General features: G+C 36.4%; 2 protein-coding genes across 2 annotated transcripts; both read left to right on the forward strand.

Annotated features, from left to right (window-relative positions):
* Window positions 1–1,307: 1,307 nt before the first annotated feature.
* LOC140877910 (uncharacterized) lies at window positions 1,308–4,625 on the forward strand. Its single transcript, XM_073281513.1, has 6 exons — window positions 1,308–1,809; window positions 1,918–1,990; window positions 2,493–2,729; window positions 2,832–3,009; window positions 3,508–4,023; window positions 4,263–4,625. The coding sequence occupies exons 1-6, from the start codon at window positions 1,308–1,310 to the stop codon at window positions 4,623–4,625; spliced, it is 1,869 nt and encodes a 622-aa protein (XP_073137614.1).
* Window positions 4,626–6,039: 1,414 nt separating this feature from the next.
* On the forward strand, window positions 6,040–16,104 carry LOC140881571 (polynucleotide 3'-phosphatase ZDP). Its single transcript, XM_073286989.1, has 11 exons — window positions 6,040–6,457; window positions 6,698–6,757; window positions 11,760–11,834; window positions 12,927–12,995; window positions 13,231–13,287; window positions 13,639–13,715; window positions 14,200–14,281; window positions 14,400–14,516; window positions 14,841–14,962; window positions 15,106–15,175; window positions 15,696–16,104. Exons 1-11 carry the CDS (start codon window positions 6,224–6,226, stop codon window positions 15,735–15,737), a joined length of 1,005 nt encoding a protein of 334 aa, XP_073143090.1. The 5' UTR covers window positions 6,040–6,223; the 3' UTR covers window positions 15,738–16,104.
* The last annotated feature ends 2,889 nt before the right edge of the window (window positions 16,105–18,993 follow it).

Below are 18,993 nucleotides of genomic sequence, written 5' to 3' on the forward strand. Positions count from 1 at the left end.
AAAGGTCATAGTCTATGGATTGGATATATAGGGACATTTGGTTTTTTCCAATATCCGTAGTTTATGCCATTGAAAAGAGGAGGACGATTTGTTGATTGCCCTTGAGCATAGTCGCTCGCTAGATTTGCCATAAGAACCTTTTTGAAAATATTTTGAAAAAGGTGGCTCTGATACCACTTGTTAGAACCTAATGGGGGGGATTTAGGTTTTATTGTCAACTTTAGCAATTTAAAGCGATTATGCAAATATGCAAGCGGAAGACTTAAAGCAATTAATAATAAGTGCAGTAAATAAATGCGTAATGTAAATAAAGCAGTAAAAGGGATAAGAGATGTTTATGGAAGTTCGACGATAAATCGTCTATGTCTCCCCTTCTTGGTTAAGATCGATTAACCAAGGATCCACTAGCACTTCGAACAACTTGGCTTTGATGGCTCCAAGGATAGCCTTACAACTTGACACGATCACCGCGCCGATACAACTCAACACTTGGCCTTAAGGGCTCCAAGGATAGCCTCAACAATCACACAACACTTGGTTTCACACTCAAGTGTTTACACCAACGATTTTCACAACCCCGGATACAACTCGATATATGAATATATTTTGAAAGCTCAAAGGGGCTACAAATTGCTCAACAAATGGCTCAAATAATGCTTAAGAGGATTGAGAGACTTGAAGATGTTGGGATACTAGAAATGGTCTCGGAATGCCTCTATTTATAGTTGAAAATTCGGCATCGATCGGAACTTCCGTTCCCAGCATCGGAGCTTCCGAAATTTGAATTCTGAGTCACGCGGTTTGTACAGGATCGGAACTTCCGATCTTACTTCGGAGCTTCCGATCGGCGCATTAAATATGTTGTCGGGCAAAAAGTCTTTCGGACAAGATTATCAGGCCACCGTAGTAGATCGGAACTTTCGATCTATGATCGGTGCTTCCGATCTCGTCACTTCGTAGCTTCCGTTCTGTTTCCGAACAATATAAAATTCCTTGAAAATAGATTGGAGCTTCCGAACCATGATCGGAACGTCCGATCGTCCCTTAGCTTCCGAAGATCATTCTGTTCCAGATCGGAGGTTTCGAACTCCAATCGGAACTTCCGAACTCGTAGTAGTATAAGTCTTTGAAATTTGTTTCTGATCTTGAATAAACTTGTACGAAATTGAGCCTTGAAAATTTTAACTCTGTAATAAGCTCATTGTAAACATTAGTAACATTTTAACCTAGATTTTTTAATCATCAAAACATAAACAAAAGGGCCTTGTTAATACATTAAAAACATTAATCTCACAATCGAGATTTATATGCGTTTAAGGCGTAACAACAACAAGGGTTCTGAGAAAAGATTTTTTAATCTTGATGTGGCTAAAGAAAATGTGGTCGAACATGGTCAGAGCTCGAAGGCCAAGAAAAATACTGGACCATTTGAAAGAGGTTCCAAGTTAGGATCTAAGAAAGATAATTTCAAGAGAAAGTTCTCTGGAAAATGTTACAATTGTGGTGGTCCAGGTCACAAAGCTTCAGAATACAAGAAACCTAAGAAAAATCGAGAGACAAATATGGTGGAATCCATATCAAAAGAGGTCTCTAATATAAATCTATGTGTTGTTATTTCTGAAGTGAACTTGGTGGGTTCCAACCCACGGGAGTGGTGGATTGATACTGGTGCCACTCGCCACGTGTGCTCCGATAAGGAGATGTTTGCGACTTTTGAGGAATCTGAGAACGGAAAAAAACTGTTCATGGGGAATTTAGCTACCTCTAATATCAAAGGTCGGGGAAAAGTGATCTTGAAAATGACTTCTGGTAAAGAATTGACTCTTAATAACGTGTTGTATGTTCCAGAAATTTGAAAGAATTTAGTTTCTAGTTCGCTTTTGAATAAGCATGGATTTCGTATTGTTTTTGAGTCAGATAAAGTTGTTTTGTCTAAAAATGGAACGTTTGTTGGAAAGGGATATGTAGTGATGGGCTTTTTAAGCTCAATGTATTGGCTATTAAGCCTAAAATTAATAAAGTTAATTCTTCCGCTTACTTTCTAGAGTCTTCCAATTTATGGAATGGTAGACTAGGACATGTTAATTATGATACTTTTCGTTGATTAATTAACTTGAAAAATATTCCTGCGTTTCAAATTGATAAAAAAAATACAAATGTCGGACTTGTGTTGAGGCAAAACTAACGAGATCATCTTTTCAAACTATTGAAAGAAATAGTGAACCTCTTGATTTAATTCACATTGATGTGTGTGATTTAAAATCAGTGCAAACATGTGGTGGAAATAAATATTTTATTACTTTTGTTGACGATAACACAAGATTTTGTTACGTGTATCTTCTCAAAAGTAAGGATGAAGCCATAGATAAATTTGTCATCTATAAAAACAAAGTTGAAAATCAACTCAACAAGAAAATTAAGGTGCTAAAAAGTGATCGTGGAGGTGAATATGAATCACATTTTGCTGAGTTTTGTGCTCAACATGGAATCAGGCATGAAAGAACTGCACCTTATTCTCCTCAACAAAATGGCATTGCAGAAAGAAAGAATCGTTCTTTGAAAGAAATTATGAATGCATTGTTGTTGAGTTCTGGTTTACTACAAAACATGTGGGGTGAAGTTGTTTTAATAGCAAATTACCTTTTAAATAAGGTGCCTCGAAATAAGCTAGATAAAAGTTCATATGAGTTATGGAAAGGAAGAACACCGTCTTACCAATACTTGCGAGTGTGAGGGTGTCTTGCCAAAGTAGCAGTACCTACTCCAAAGAGGGTAAAAATAGGACCAAAAACTGTTGATTGCATTTTCATTGGATATGCACAAAATAGCAGTGCTTATAGTTTTCTTGTGAATGAATCTCAAATACCTGATATCCACAAGAATACGATAATGGAATCGAGGAATGCCTCGTTCTTTGAACATGTGTTCCCATGCAAGTATAAAGAAGAATCAAGTTTTTCTAAAAGATCATATGAGAAGCTGGAACAAGAAAATGATGTTGACAATGAGGTTGAACCCAGACGTAGTAAAAGAGCTAGGGTAGAAAAATCCTTTGGTCCGGATTTTATTACTTTCATTTTAGAAAGTGAACCTCAAAGCTTTAAAGAAGCTGTGAATTCATCTGAAGGACCTCAATGAAAAGAAGCAATTAATTCTGAAATTGAATCTATTTTGCAAAATCATACATGGGAATTAGTGGATCTTTCACCGGGAAGCAAACCACTAGGTTATAAATGGATTTTCAAGAAAAAAATGAAATCAGATGGTACGATAGATAAGTACAAAGCTCGATTGGTAATTAAAGGATATTGTCAAAAAGAAGGGCTTGACTACTTTGACACTTATTCTCCAGTAACGAGAATAACTTCAATTCGCGTGATACTTGCAATTGCCGCTTTGCGGAATCTTGAAGTACACCAAATGGATGTAAAAATAGCTTTTCTAAATGGGGATTTATAAGAGAAAATTTACATAGAACAACCTGAAGGATTTTCTGCATCTGGGCAGGAAAACAAAGTCTGTAAATTGGTGAAGTCTGTGTATGGCTTAAAGCAAGCACCAAAACAATGGCACGAAAAGTTTGATAAAACCATGATAGAAAGTGGATTCAAAGTCAATGAGTGTGACAAATGCATATACGTTAAAGAAACTGAGAAAGGCTATGTTATTTTATGTCTTTACGTAAACGACATGCTTATCATTGGGAGAAATGATAAGATGGTCAAATCCGCTAAGAAGTTGAACTTAAGATTTGACATGAAAGACATGTGCTTAGCTGATGTAATTCTTGGAATTAAGATCCAAAGAATATCAGAAGCGCTTCTTCTGAGCCAGACACATTATGTTGACAAAATTCTTGAAAAATTCAACAAGGATGATTCTGCATGGGCTAAAACTTCGATAGATATGAGTCAACATCTATCGAAGAATCGAAATGAGAGTATATCTCAATTAGAATACTCTCGAATCATTGGAAGTCTAATGTACTTAATGAGTTGTATAAGACCAGACATAGCATATGCAGTAAGCAAATTGAGTAGATTCACGAGTAATCGAGGAGCTGAACACTGGAAAGCAATTATGAGATTGCTAAGGTATTTAAGGTATACTCGTAATTATGAACTGCACTATATCAGATATCCTGTTGTTATTGAAGGATATATAATGCGAACTGGATATCTAATATGAAAGACTCAAAATCTACTAGTGGATATATATTCACACTATGAGGTGCAGCTATTGCATGAAAATCTTCTAAGCAGACAGCAATAGCAAGATCCACCAAGAAATCTGAATTTATAGCCCTTGACAAATGTGGTGAAGAGGCTGAGTGGTTGCGTTTATTTTTAGAAGATATTCCAAGATGGCCGAAACCTGTGTCAGCTATTTGTATTCATTGTAATAGCCAATCTACGATTGAAAAAGCAAATAGTAATATGTATAATGGTAAGTCGAGACATATACGTCGTAGACACAATACTATTAGACAACGACTCTCAACTGGAGTTATCTCTATTGGTTATGTGAAGTCAAAGGATAATCTAGCAGATCCGCTAACCAAAGGGTTAAATAGAGAGCTAGTTGCAAAATCATTGAGGGGAATAAGACTTAAGCCTATTGAATAAGTTGGTGCAAAGGAAAACCAAACCTATGCTGACTGGAGATCCCAAGAACTAGGTTCAATGGGACAACTTACTTGCACTGACTTAGTGAATCACTGTGGGGGTTATCCCTTGTCCATTCCTATGGTGAAACAGTGAAAATAGAGGATAAGCATACGGCTTTGAATGATTCTTATGCGACAGAAAATAAGCAAAAACAATGCAAATTGTTCTTACAAAGAATCACCTATGTGAGAGAGAAGTGGGGCCGCTTCGAAGGAATTGCACGGCTCAATTCTAGACACTCTCACAGAACCAGACATCTGTTCATGGCCAAAACGAACACAATCATGAGAACAAAAGTGTATCAAGAAGAATCTTGTGTGAAGTATATTGAAGTTTACAAAAATAGAAGAACAGTTCAAGGACATCGTGTCTACTGATAAACCAGTAAAGTAATATACTTTCATAAGTGAAGGTTCAAAGGATAACACCTACCTATCCTATGCAAGATTCAATTGTTGAACGTTATCACCTAGTTTTTTTTTCTTGATTAATTTTAATTCATGTGGGGGATTGTTGGAAGAAACGTAATGTTGGAAGAGTCTTACGTTTTGAATTAAAATTGATACACATATTAATGAAGTTGATTCATGTAACTTGCTTCATGAATTAACCTAAATGCATTCTTTTGATGCATTCATTTGTTCAACTTTTGAAATCGTGTAAATGGGATGAAACGTAGACATGAATGACCACATGTCTATTTATACCCATTTTGATGTTAAAGAAAAGACATAGAAAAAAAAACAAAGGTTCTAAATTTCAGTATATTGTTTCTTTTATTTTGTGTCAAAAGGTGATTACGATCAGGTATATTTTCTGTTCGCGGGAGTAGCAAGTTTGTGTTTATTTGTTACTGGTACTACCGTTGTATTCTGGAAGACAGACGTCTATAACGATCCTCAAAACACCGTCGGTGAGGAGACAAATATGTTGTAAGGAAATCGTGTTCTTCACAGGCCTCAGTCACCTACTTGTTTAATTCACTGAAGCCTACCACATTTCTTGTTCTTCTGATTATTTTATATTTATGTAGTTAAATATATAATTTTATTTGATTGTTGAAATTAAATATATTATTTCTAATATATTTGTTCCTCCTTTCATATCCGACTAACAAGATATATTGTTTTCTATAACAAATTTTTTTCCATACTATCTACAATAACACATTGAACAATCTCAATTCATCTAGAGACACATTTGGAAAGATCATATATTATAACATGGACGAATAAAATTCCAAAAAGTCCACTTCTCCAAAGGCATCCGTGAAGAATTGTTTCAATTAAAATATATGATAGTTTTATAATATCGAAAATATATAAATATAATCACGTAACATTCATTATAGTATAGCGCAGTGTCAGTCTAATTTTACCTAAATCCCGTCAAAAGATAATTTCCATGGCCGTTCGCGCGAAAAGAACGAGGCTGTCCCAAAATCGCGAACGTATCCCCAAATCAATTTTTCCTGCATCAAACTAGTCTTTAACCTCAATCTCGAGCCCTAAAGCGCCAAATTGCCTTCATTTGCTCCTTTTCATAGTGTTGCAGCAATGTCGTCGTCTCCAGCTGCAGCAAAAGTGGTGGTTGAATACGCAAAGTCGGGCCGATCTTTGTGTAAAAAATGCGCAAAATCTATTGCTTCCGGCGTTCCAAGGTTGGGTTTGGTGAGCAAAGACCCCCGGGGGTTTGACACGACCAAATGGCATCACTTGAATTGCTTTCCTTCTAGTGGGTCTACTTCTATTTCACCAGCTGAGTCTATCTCTGGTTTCTCATCCCTGAAGGTGAACATGTGATGTAATTTTCTGGTTATTTTTGGCTTATTTATTCCCTGTTTCAGCTGCAAATATCTTGTGAATGTAAAAAGATTTTGTTGGCTATATTGATTGACCCATAGGCCATAGTGTGATTTTGTGGAGGGGTTTTTCGAAAATTTTGGGAAGAAGTGAGTTTGTAGTGATATTTAACTTTTGAAAAGCAACCGTAATTCTATTTATATATTGTCCGATCGTGTGCAATTGCAGAGCAGTGATCGGGACTTTTTGAAGAAATTAGCGAATGAAGTGACTCAAGCGTCAAATAAGGTAATGCTGCCACGGAGAATTGCCTGTAGTTTAGACTTCTTCAGGAAGAGAAATGTAACTGATAAATTTCTAATATGTTGGATGTTTGATTTAGTACTGAAGCTAAAGATAATTTTATTTTCTTCGCTTTTTGGACTTTGGACCCAGTTGAGACCACGCCAATCCTATCTCGTACTTGGAATTGAGAATAGCTATCAGTCACTTGCAACTTCGATTTTGAATTTTCCATCATTTTATGGACCCTCAGGCTTCATCCCTTTATTGTTAGAAGTGTTAAGAGTAATTTCTTGTGAAGATTAAACTCAAAGCAAACTGGAGGAACTCCCTGTTATTGATAAACAACTTTGGCTTATAAATAGCCTTACAAAGAATAACTGATAATCAGAAAAATAGCCCACTAAGTAACGTTTACATTTAATGAGTCAATGAAAACAAACTATCCTACTTAATAGGAATTATTGAAACGGAAAACCAATACTTAAATAATAACAGAACATCTTAACACTTTAACATCCTCCCTTAAACTAATTGCTAATATCAATTAGTTTACATCAAGAACTTCACGGACACCCAACATTTCTCTCAGCTTCAGAATAATTCCAACTTGATAGGCTTAGTCATCACATCTGCAATTTGATCTATGTGCCACAATGAACCAGCTCCACAACTCCTTCTCTTGTAAGGTCACGCAGAAAATGAAAGCGTACATCTATGTGTTTGCTGCGTCCATGCATTACTGGATTCTTTGATAGTTTAATTGTTGAGCTATTGTCACAAAACACAGTAGTACAATTACTTTGTTTGTGACTTAGCTTTTCCAAGATCCTCCTCATCCAGGCGGCTTGACACGCACAAGATGCTGCAGCTATGAACTCGGCTTCAGTTGTGGAGAGTGAGACGATAGGTTGCTTTTTTGAGGACCAAGATAGAGCTCCAGAACTGAGCATAAATACATATCCTGATGTACTTTTCCTATCCTCAAAATCACCTGCATAATCACTATCGGTAAAAGCAATTAATTCTTTACTCCCTCTCTTCTTGTAGAATATCCCAAGATTTGTTGTGCCCCTCAAATATCTCAGCACCCTTTTTGCAGCCTGTAAGTGAAGCTCAGTTGGCTGTCCCATATATCTACTAATTAAGTTAACCACAAACATCAAGTCAGGTCGAGTTGTGGTTAAATACAGGAGACTTCCTACCAGTTGCTTGAAGAATGTTGCATCCACCTTGACACCATTTTTGTCTTTGAAGATTTTGTAACCTGGAGCAATTGGATTGTGAACAGAGTTGCTCTCCTCCATTCTAAATCTTTTCAACACATCTGAAGCATATTTCTTTTGACTGATATAGATTCCGTCAGCACTTTGCAACACTTCAACTCCAAGAAAATACCTCATCTTTCCCAAATCAGTCATATCGAATTCACGCATAATAGAATTCTTGAACTCATGTGACATAGAAACATCATTTCCAGTATAAATGAGATCATCAACATACAAGCTAACAATTAAAATTTTACCTCCATTTCTTTCTTTGACGAACAAAGTGTGCTCATTGTGACATTTCTCAAAGCCTTCATTCTGAAAATGTGCTTCGATACGACTAAACCATGCTCGTGGAGCTTGTTTAAGTTCGTATAAAGCTTTTCTCAGTTTGTATACTTTATGTAAATTGTCCTTCTGCTCGTAACCTTTTGGTTGCTCAACAAACACCTCTTCATTTAGTTCTCCATGGAGGAAGGCTGATTTCACATCTAATTGGTAAACATGCCAACCTTTTTGAGCTGCAAGGGCAATGATCATTCTAACGGTGTCCATTCTTGCCACTGGTGCAAAAACCTCTGTGTAATCAACTCCATGTTCTTGCGCATAGCCTTTAGCCACAAGTCGTGCCTTGTACTTTTCTATCTTCCCATGTTCATTAAGTTTTGTTTTGTAAACCCACTTGACACCAATCTTTTTTGCACCTGCAGGTAAATCAGTTAGCACCCAAGTATCATTCTTTTCTATGGAATTTATTTCAGAGTCCATGGCAGCTCTCCAGTTTGCATCTTTTACAGCTTCGTCAAAGTAAAAGGGATCTGCAGACACAGCAAACAAGGCTAGATTAGCCTCAATTCCATCTTCGGACAAACCTTGACCTGTTTCATAATCTCTCATCCAAGATGGTGGCCTTCTAACTCTGCCTTCTACAGGATGAGTTGACCTTGCTTCACTGGAGGAGCTGGAAGAAGTGTTGTTCTCAACCTCTTCTGTACTACTGCCATCTTCATTCTCAACTTCATCTTCATTCACATGTTCCTCATTATCTCCCCAGTCCAATACAGCTACCACTTGTTCTTCATAGCCCTTATCCCAATTCCAATGCTTGTTTTCTTAAAAAATGACATCTCTGCTAATGACAATTTTTTTGGCAATTGGATCATAGAGCCTGTAAGCTTTAGATTCTTCGCTAACTCCTAACAACACACAAGTAAAACTCTTGTCGTCTAACTTGGTTCTCTTGACATCAGGTACATGGACATGTGAGATGCATCCAAATACCCGAAAATGATCAATTGAAGGCTTTACTCCACTCCATGCTTCCGCTAGAGTCATTTTCTTCACTGCAAGAGTAGGACTTTGGTTTAAAATATGCACTGTCCAATTTGCAGCTTCTGGCCAAAAGGTTTTTGGAATCTTTTTTTCCGAAATCATAATTCGAACCATGTTCATGATGGTTCGATTTTTCTTCTCCCCACGGTCAGTACGTAAGCATTTAATATGAGAACCTGTTTCTTTCTCCACGCAACTTTTGAAAAGTTTGAATGTAGCTAAAGTTTCAGATTTTCCAACCAAGAAGTAAATCCATGTCTTACGACTAAAATCATCAATGAAAGTAATTAGATACCTCTTCTTGTTGTTTGAGATAGGTGTGATTGGGCCACATATGTGAGCATGGATGAGTTGAAGTTTTTGGGAGGCTCTCCAAGTAGTGCTTCGTTTTTGAATTGTGTCCCTGTGTTGTTTCCCAATCATGCAATCAGGGCACACAATTGATGAGGCTTCGAACTTTGGTAGTCCGTGCACCATTTCCTTGCGTTGAAGAGTGATCAAGCCTTTGTGACTTAAATGCCCATATCTGCAGTGCCAAAGATGTGATAAATCTTGTACCTTTGAGTAAAAACATACTGGTTCCTTTGGTTGTGTTGTGGCGGACAATATAAACATTCTATTGGCAGTCATTTCTGCTTGAATAATCAAGCCCTTCTCTGGATGATAAATTCTGCACCGGTCGGATTGAATGAGGATTGCAAGACCTTTCTCTTGCAACTGCCCAATGCTTAATAAATTGTTTTTCAAGTCTGGCACAAAGTACACATCAGTGACAACATGATTGAATTCATTCACGTTCATTCTTATATTACCTTTTCCCATTACAATCATCTTTGAGTTGTTTCCCAACTTCACCGTCTGCCTGAAATTGCTATCGAAATTGGAGAAAAGGGCTTCATCTCCGCACATATGATTGCTACAACCCGAATCTAAGAACCAAACATCCTTGTTTTTGGTCTCATAATCTTCAATATGAGACATTAACAACATCAATTCTTCTTCTTCAAGTTCAGCGTAATTGGCCTTTTTTTCCAAACTTGGGCACTCATATTGATAGTGCCCAAGCTTGTGACACTTGTAGCACTCCACGACAGCTTTATTGTAGGATTGACGACCTCTGCCTCGCCCTCTTCCTCGATAAAATCCTTGACCAGATCCTTGACCACGTCCTCGTCCTCCTGTTCTTTCTTCACAAGTTACCTTCAGCGCATGCTCTTCCCCTTTGTGCCTATTAAACTTCTGCTCATGAACAATTAACGAACTTTGTAGTTCATCAATAGATAGGCTATCAATATCCTTTGATTATTCAATAGAACAGACAATATAGTTGAATTTGTCACTCAATGAACAAAGTATCTTTTCAACTACATTTACATCAGTCATTTGCTCTCCATGAACCCTCATCTTGTTGACAACAGACATCACTCTTGAGAAATAATCAGAAACATTCTCACCAGATTTCATCTCAAGAGTTTCAAACTCTTTGCGAAGAGCTTGAAGAATAGATCGTTTCACTCTGTCATTGCCCTCGTACTTTTTCTTCATAGAATCCCATATCTGTTTGGATGTGCTCTTTTGGAGGATGGTTTCTAGAATGGGTCGATCAATAGCTTGAAACAAATAGTTTTTGACCTTCAAATCTTTCAACTTCATTTCATCAAGCTTCTTTTGTTGCACCTCAGGCAAAGCTGCTCCACTTTCTGGCAGAGTATAACCAGTTTCTACAAGACTCCAATACTCCTTGGATCTTAAGAAGTTCTCCATTAGCATGCTTCAATGATCATAATGACCATCAAAACGAGGAATCGCTGGTTGCACAAAGTTCCCTTCGGTTGCCATTTCTCTTGCTGCTGCAAAGCACAAAAGCTGCTGTTTTGTTTTTATGGGCCAAAACCTGTCTCTGATGCCAGAATGTTAAGAGTAATTTCTTGTGAAGATTAAACTCAAAGCAAACTGGAGGAACTCCCTGTTATTGATAAACAACTTTGGCTTATAAATAGCCTTACAAAGAATAACTGATAATCAGAAAAATATCCCACTAAGTAACGTTTACATTGAATGAGTCAATGGAAACAAACTATCCTACTTAATAGGAATTATTTAAACGGAAAACCAATACTTAAATAATAACAGAACATCTTAACACTTTAACAAGAAGTCTTTCTGCCCTTCTTTTTAATGTTAAGAAACTCATTTCGCCATGGCTCACCATTTCAAGATTGCTGATTCCTGATGAATAGAAGAACTGCATTTACCATCCATCATACTTTATCATCATCATTTTGAGCAGAAATCCAACCTTTTGCAAGCTTCTAAACGAGTTCCTTGAAGATGGCATACAATTAAACTGTTTTCATATTCTCTCTCTGACTCATATATGTGACACTGTAATTTTTTTCACGTTTTAGGTCTGTGGCACAGACAAAGAGGAAGAGGAAGAGGACGAGGAGGAGTTGGAGCGAGGAAACTTGAAGAAACAAAAGGTAGACAACTGCATCTTTTATCTATCATGGAATCGAAATAATGATACGATTATGATGTATTAAATTGCTATTTCTTTCTTTCTTTCTTTCTTTCTTTTGTTTTGTTTTGTTTTTTAAAAGTTCTGAGATTTTGTCATGATCTAAACACCATGGATGTAATTCAACTTTTCAGCACTTCCCAGAATTACTATTTTTATCATGTTATATTTTAATCCAATTAAGTATATCTTAAAATTTCAACATATTCACCCAAATATTAATTCAGAATAACAATATTTACCAGACAAAACATGATTTCACCTGCATGCTAAAAACCATACCTCTAAAAAAAAATTCATGTACATTTTCATCTCCCAAAACCATTTCTCAAAAGTTTTCCCCAAAAGAATATTATTTCTGTTTTCTGTATTAGACATGTGCTCCTGGTTACAAAGCGTAAAAGGCTGAGCTATGAAAGTTTGCCTGGAAATGAATAAATTTTGATAGCCACTTTCTTTTTCAGAATTTTGGGTGATTTAAGATCTGTACATAGTCAATTGTTTATTGAATTCAGTTGCTGGATTATATTATAAGAGAGTGGAATCCTGTTGGCTAGCTAGTGAATAGAGCGAGACCTTGAGGGATGTTTTGATGCATCAGCTCTGTGATGTATTGATTTTCTAAGGTGTTGCCGTGTTGTGTGAGCTAAACCCTTTAAATCCTAGAGTTACGGTCATCTACTATCTGAAATTTAGACTGACCAAGCTTCCATGGATTTTACAAGTGTTCTCATGGCTGGCCGTTCAAATTTTCCCTTGCAATTGTATGTTCTCTAGTGAATAAATTGCTTAAAAAATTGCTCCTTCCTAAAAAATCGAATTTTTACCACACCAGTTTTCTTCCTGTATCACTGCTTTTGTGATCCTTAAGGTCATATCTCACCTAATTGGCGAGTTATTTTTAAGATGTTTATAATCAGTTGCTGAGTCCTTCATGCTATCAAGTTTTGAACTTTTGTGGAACTTTTTCGAATTGTTTTTAGCTGATAAATTTGCCAGGATATTTGGAGGCAATGCATTTGTTTATATTCTGTCAAGTGACAATTTCTTGTAGTTCGGATATGAGGATGGGGAGAAGCTGGAGATGTCCATATCCATTTCTGATATCAAAGACAGGTACAAGGTATGAACTTCGATACTAACTTTTCGTGTAAATTATGTTCCAGCATCACATGCTAGCAAGATTGCATTTGTGGCTGTTTTGAGAGTTTTGGTACTGTGTGATGCATTTATTGCATCTCTCTCCTGTGCCCATCTCTAACTCGCATATTTCTTTTGGGTATTTTATTGTATAAATTATTTGTTTAACCAAAATTTCCCCACTTACAAAGTTTTTTGAAAGCATTCCCTCATTTCAGGATGCTATATTATTGCCTAAATGGAAGGCATTCCAGACCATCATATTTCTTGAACGGGTATGTATATGTCTAAAATTGTGGTTCTTGTCATTGCAAAAAGGGACAAGGTAGCAAGGATGATAAACTACTGGATTACCATTTTTGTAACAATATTGTTTCTCAATACAATATCCGTGTCCAGTGTAAATACTTACTGGTTTCTTGACTCTCTGTGTCCCTAAGTTGCTGCTAATTGAAATATTATTTTAATGTTCTGACTTTGGAAATTTTATTCACTTATATTTCTACCAATCTAATTAATATATCTTTTGTTTATGTGTGTGTAGTACTGATCATCTTTAGAAAATTTTCATGCGACATAACCCAACAACTTCTGGATATCAGCTTTTTTGGAATTTTTATTTGTAGGACGATGGTCTTCATGATTCACAAAAGATTGCAGCCTTTGATTTTGATGGGTGCCTTGCAAAGACATCTGTGAAAAGGTATAATTTTACTGGTGGCACTTTATGATATTTTGAACTGTTTTATGATCTGCATGATTCTAGTATGTATGGTAAACTGTGTCAGCCTATGCCTCATTGTCGTTATATGTTCTTCTTCTGAGGTCTTGAATAATTGATTCTACCCCTACTAAACATCTGATACAAAATGGAAAAATATTCTAGAGGGTCCTTGAACAAATTCTATTTGATTGTTAGTCTTTTTCCCTTGCAAAGATTAGTAGTTCTATGCTTGCTGCTATTTGTGGCAGAAAGAAATAACAGTATGCAAGAGTTTGCTTAACTTGAAGCCTTTATTTAGTTAATTGTATCAGATCATTGCTAAATGGTGTAATATTTTTACATATCATGGTCACTTAGTGATTGATCTAATATGATCAGAACTTATTCGATTGGTTAAGGCTTTTCTGGAGCTGAATCACCTGATGCATTAAAATGATTATTCCATTGCGTTCTTTTTATCTAGAGTGGGTGCCGATGCATGGTCCATCATGTATCCTTCAATACCTGAGAAACTTCAGAATTTGTATAATGATGGCTACAAGCTGGTTTGCTCCTTTTTCTTTCACGCTCTCTGAATCTGTTTGAATTATACAGTATTACGCAGGATTGACTAAATTTGAAATGAATCTAAAATGTTGACGGAACAGTTGGTCCCTTCAATAGGTTATTTTTACCAACGAGTCCAATATAGAGCGCTGGAAGAATAAGAGGCAGGCAGCTGTTGATTCCAAACTTGGACGACTTGAGAATTTCATTAAGCTTGTGAAGGTCCCCATTCAGGTTTGTTTGCTGTCTCCACACAGACACATGTTCTGCTTGGTGGAGTTTTTGGAACATTTGCGATCCACAAAATACCTGTCAAGAATTTTTTTAGCTGTTTCCCTTCAGAAGATATTTAATACGCATTCTCAAATGATAGATGTGCTTGTGATCTCCATATACGATATGTTCTGTCGACTTCTCAGTGTGAATTCTCTTTTATTTTGTATGTTGGCCTTGTCCTTTTTCCCGAAATAAATGTTCTTTATTGATTGCTTTATGCTTGTGGACCGGTGGTAACACTGATATCTAAGCAGTTCTGATTTAAGAAAAGTAACATTTCAGGTTTTTATTGCTTGTGGGTTGAGTTATGGTGTACCAGAGGATCCTTTTCGCAAGCCAAAACCTGGGATGTGGAAAATTATGGAGAAGGAATTCAATTCTGGCCTCCCAGTTGACATGAATCAGTTATTGTTTACCTCCTCTTTCTTCTTATAGTGTTTAGCTATATATCTTACTTTCAATTATCTTGGTTTCATTCTTTGGTACAATTGATGCGAGACATTTATATGCTAGGTTAGTGGCCTGATTTATTTACTCTACTGTGTAGATCCTTTTATGTGGGTGATGCAGCTGGAAGACCGGATGATCACAGTGATGCTGACATAAAATTTGCGCAGGTTCTATGAGATGATGTTAACTTAAATTCGTTATTTTACATCTCATAAAGTTCCTACAGTGTTACATGACTTGTTTCTTTTAGCGTAGTCATCTCTCTTGATTCTTGAACTAATACTGCAAGTAGATCTAAGTTCAGGATCTGGTGGTTACTTAGAGGAAACAAGGGAATTTGCATGCTTCATCGATCCCTTTTTCCCCTTTCTTACCCATGCTTGCCTTGGTTTTATTTCAAATTCTACTCAAGTCCTGCGAAACCAACCAAAGCTACACCATGGTGCTAATTTTTTTTTTATCTGTCCACCATGGAGCTAATTCGTTAGCCACAACATCCCTCGTTGCTTCTGCAAGCAGTTGCATTGTTGCTCAACCTCTACACATTGTTGTGTGGCTGGGACCTATGTTTGTTTGTGGATCGCCGTGTCTGTGTCATCATAGTGTACTGTAACCCTTTCATTAGCCCGACTCAGTATACCACAGATTACATTATAATTAACTTCTCTGGAATTTGGATATTTGCAGGCTCTCGGACTAAAGTTTTACGTTCCTGAGGAGTACTTCTAGTGCCCGGTTTTCCCTTTTTGGCCTTTAGTGGTAAAACTTGTGAGACCTGAGACATACTGCCGGTTTATGGTGCTTGTTGAGAAGACGAAAGCACAGACAATGCAAATTCTCCAATTGTGAACAATCATTTTCTTGAATAGGCCCTTTTTGTTCTGATGCCCATGTAATTTTTGTTCTGATGTCCATTTAATCGCTTCATCCAAGTTGATCTGTTGTTCGAATGGATCAGAGTTTTTGCTCTGTTTGGAGAAGAGAAACGAAGTTTGATGTAATTAAGTTGATCTGGTGATGTATATTAGCCACCAAAGTCTGGGAGGAGTTTTGGATTGAACAATTTAAAATCATGTTTACATGAATTTAATATAAAATTCACATCATATCAACTTAGTCATCTATTTAAGTGTACTTGTGATGAATTTTAAAAACATTCGAGAAGGTTGTCATTTAAAATTCGAGTTTATTATTACTTTTTAATAATCAAATTCCTCCATGGAAATAAGATCTTTTCATCCATACAAATTTTGCTGCATTTTATCCAACTCCAAAGCTTGTGTTATACTAGGCGTGAATGGGGATCAACATTGAGGCTAGACCTGGCCAAGGGCTGGTTTTGACCCGGAACCGACCCGTGGTCAACGGGCCGGTTAACCGGGTCAACGGGATGGACCCGAAACCGGGATCGGACACGCAAATGTCCGGTCCGGTCCCGGTTTTTCCTTTGGAAAACCAGCAATCCGTCGAGTTGAACGGGTCTGACCCGCCGGGTTGGAACCGTCCAACCCGGGGGGTTAGACACGTGGCGCCCACGGTTCCAACCCGGCGGGTTGGACATGTGGCGCTCCCAGATGATCCAACGGCCACTAGCAAGTGGCCGTTGGAGCTCTCAACGGCCACGATTTCATGGGCGTTAAAACCCGGCCGACCCGTCGGGTTTGCCGGAAACTTTTTTTTTTTATTTTAAAAAAAACCTACTTTTTATCTATAAATACCCTCAACTTCCTTTCATTTTGTTTACACAATTCTCTCTTCTTTCTCTCCATTCTCAATTCCTTTTAATTTCTTGAATTATAAAAAATATCAAGTTTCGATTATTGGTTTATTGTCAATTGTTGATTTATTTTCATATTTATACAATTACAAATTTTCGGAGCGGGATCAAGTCGTAGGGGTGACAAAGGAAAAGGAAAGGAAAAAAATAGCATACCACCCGAGGTCGAGTATCCTCAATTCAATGTCGATGGCTTTGATCTTGAATATTCCGATGATGAAATTCAAGAAATTCGACAAGAGACGCAACAAAGACAACAAGTTGAATAACCATCACGTCATCATGCAAGTCAAGAAAGTATGAACGATCTAGCGGCCTCTCAAAGACAAACTCGAGCGATGCCTCGCCCGACATCCGATATCTTCACCAAACATTTCGACAAGGTGACGCTTCCCTTCGGTGATTTGCAAGCCAGATGAAAATATTGTTCAAAATGTTACAAATTTAAACAAGGAGGTAGTTTTGTAACTTTGACGCGGCATATCGAGAAAAATCATCCGGTGAAAATTGGGATTGATCGTGCTCAAACTCAAATTTCGGCATTCTCTTCTCAATCGGATAATGAATCTCAACTATTTAAATATAACAAAGCTATATTTAGAGAAAAAACGACTAAATTTTGTGCGGTTGAACAACTTTCTTTTAGTTTTAGCGATAAATTATCTTTTGAAAATTGGCTTTCTACAAGTGCAAATCCTTCTATTAGACGTATTCCAAGAAATAGTCTCAAACGCACAATGAAAAAGTTAGTTGTCGATCAAAAAAAAAGAATTAATTAAGGAATTTTATAGTTTGAATAATAAAGTTTCTTTGTGTTCCGATATTTGGAGTGATCATTGGCAAAGTTGTTCATATATGAGTATTACATGCCATTGGATTGATAATAATTGGAACATTCAAAAAAGGTTGCTTGCATATAGATGTTTCAACGAATCACACTCGACACAAAATATTTCTCAACTTATATTTGTTATTTTAGAAGAATATGGTCCAATTACCAAAGCTTTTTTAATATCTTTTGATAACGCTAGTGCAAATACTTTTAGTATTAGTGAGCTTATTGAAATATGTAAATCATCACTAGGTGGCAAATTTTTTCATATTAGATACACATGTCATATTTTAAATTTGTGTGTTCAAGATGAGCTAAAAAGTTTAGGCATGCATATTCAACCAATTAGAAACGCTATTCATTATTTATGGACGCATCCTCAAGTTATGAAGCAATGGGGAAAATTTTGTAGAGTAAATGGTATGAAGCCTAAGCGGTTTGCACGAGATGTTCCAACTCTTTGGAATTCAACATATAAATTGTTATTATCCTCTTTTGAATATAAAGATTTATTATGTACATTTTTTCATCAATTGTTCAAGCTCGTGATATTTATTTGTTTTCAAATCAATGGAACATATGCACTAGTATTTGTGAAATTTTAAAAGTTTTTAATGATGCTAGTGACCAATTGTCCGGTATTTATTATCCTACTTCACATTTAGTTTTAACACATTATTGCAACATTGCTTGTGTTTTTTCATGAACATGCTAAATCTAATTATAGTACTTTATCTTATTGTATTCTCGTCATGAAAGCAAAATGGGAAAAATATTTTTTGCTCATTCCTGAAATTTTTTTATGTGCTTTTGTTTTAGATCTTAGACTTAAATTAAATGGCTTAAGCGACATGTTAACATTATATTATGAATCTTTGGAGACTATTGCAGAAACGATTTCTTTTATCTCATTGATTTTGTTTAATATTAAAAGTCATTCACTTGATATTTATAATGAATATAACATCAAATATGGTGGACAAATTATTTCACATGAAACACAATCCACTGTAACTAGTAATGTTACTTCTAAACTTACTAAAGGACAATTTTTATTAAGGGAACTGACGAAACGTCCACGAGAATTCTCAAGTTTCAGTCAGGAACTTGAGAATTATTTTATCACTACTTTTGATTTTAGTGATACAGATGAGGAAAACTTCGACATTTTGAGATGATGGTCGCAAAAAACACAAATATATCCAATTTTGGCTATAATGGCAAAAGAAATTCTAGCTTGTCCGGTTTCAACAGTTGCAGTGGAGTAAGCATTTAGTATTGGAGGAAATACATTGGACGAGAGACGTTCTAGCTTAAGGCCAAAAAATTTGAAAGCCCAATGTTTGCTCAATGATTGGTCAAAATCCGCTACTCGA

This window comes from Henckelia pumila, chromosome 2 (genome assembly GCF_033568475.1).
Source record: "Henckelia pumila isolate YLH828 chromosome 2, ASM3356847v2, whole genome shotgun sequence".
NCBI classification, from domain to species: Eukaryota; Viridiplantae; Streptophyta; class Magnoliopsida; order Lamiales; family Gesneriaceae; genus Henckelia; species Henckelia pumila.

Excerpts from the sequence above, each read along its gene's own strand:
- LOC140881571 (XM_073286989.1), top strand. The coding sequence starts at position 6,224 with ATGTCGTCGTCTCCAGCTGCAGCAAAAGTGGTGGTTGAATACGCAAAG. Across the intron at positions 11,835-12,926 it reads GAAACTTGAAGAAACAAAAG|TTCGGATATGAGGATGGGGA; the intron begins GTAGACAACTGC and ends AATTTCTTGTAG. Across the intron at positions 12,996-13,230 it reads ATATCAAAGACAGGTACAAG|GATGCTATATTATTGCCTAA; the intron begins GTATGAACTTCG and ends CCCTCATTTCAG.
- LOC140877910 (XM_073281513.1), top strand. The coding sequence starts at position 1,308 with ATGCGTTTAAGGCGTAACAACAACAAGGGTTCTGAGAAAAGATTTTTT. Across the intron at positions 2,730-2,831 it reads TCTTACCAATACTTGCGAGT|TGCTTATAGTTTTCTTGTGA; the intron begins GTGAGGGTGTCT and ends ACAAAATAGCAG. Across the intron at positions 4,024-4,262 it reads GACCAGACATAGCATATGCA|ACAGCAATAGCAAGATCCAC; the intron begins GTAAGCAAATTG and ends TCTTCTAAGCAG.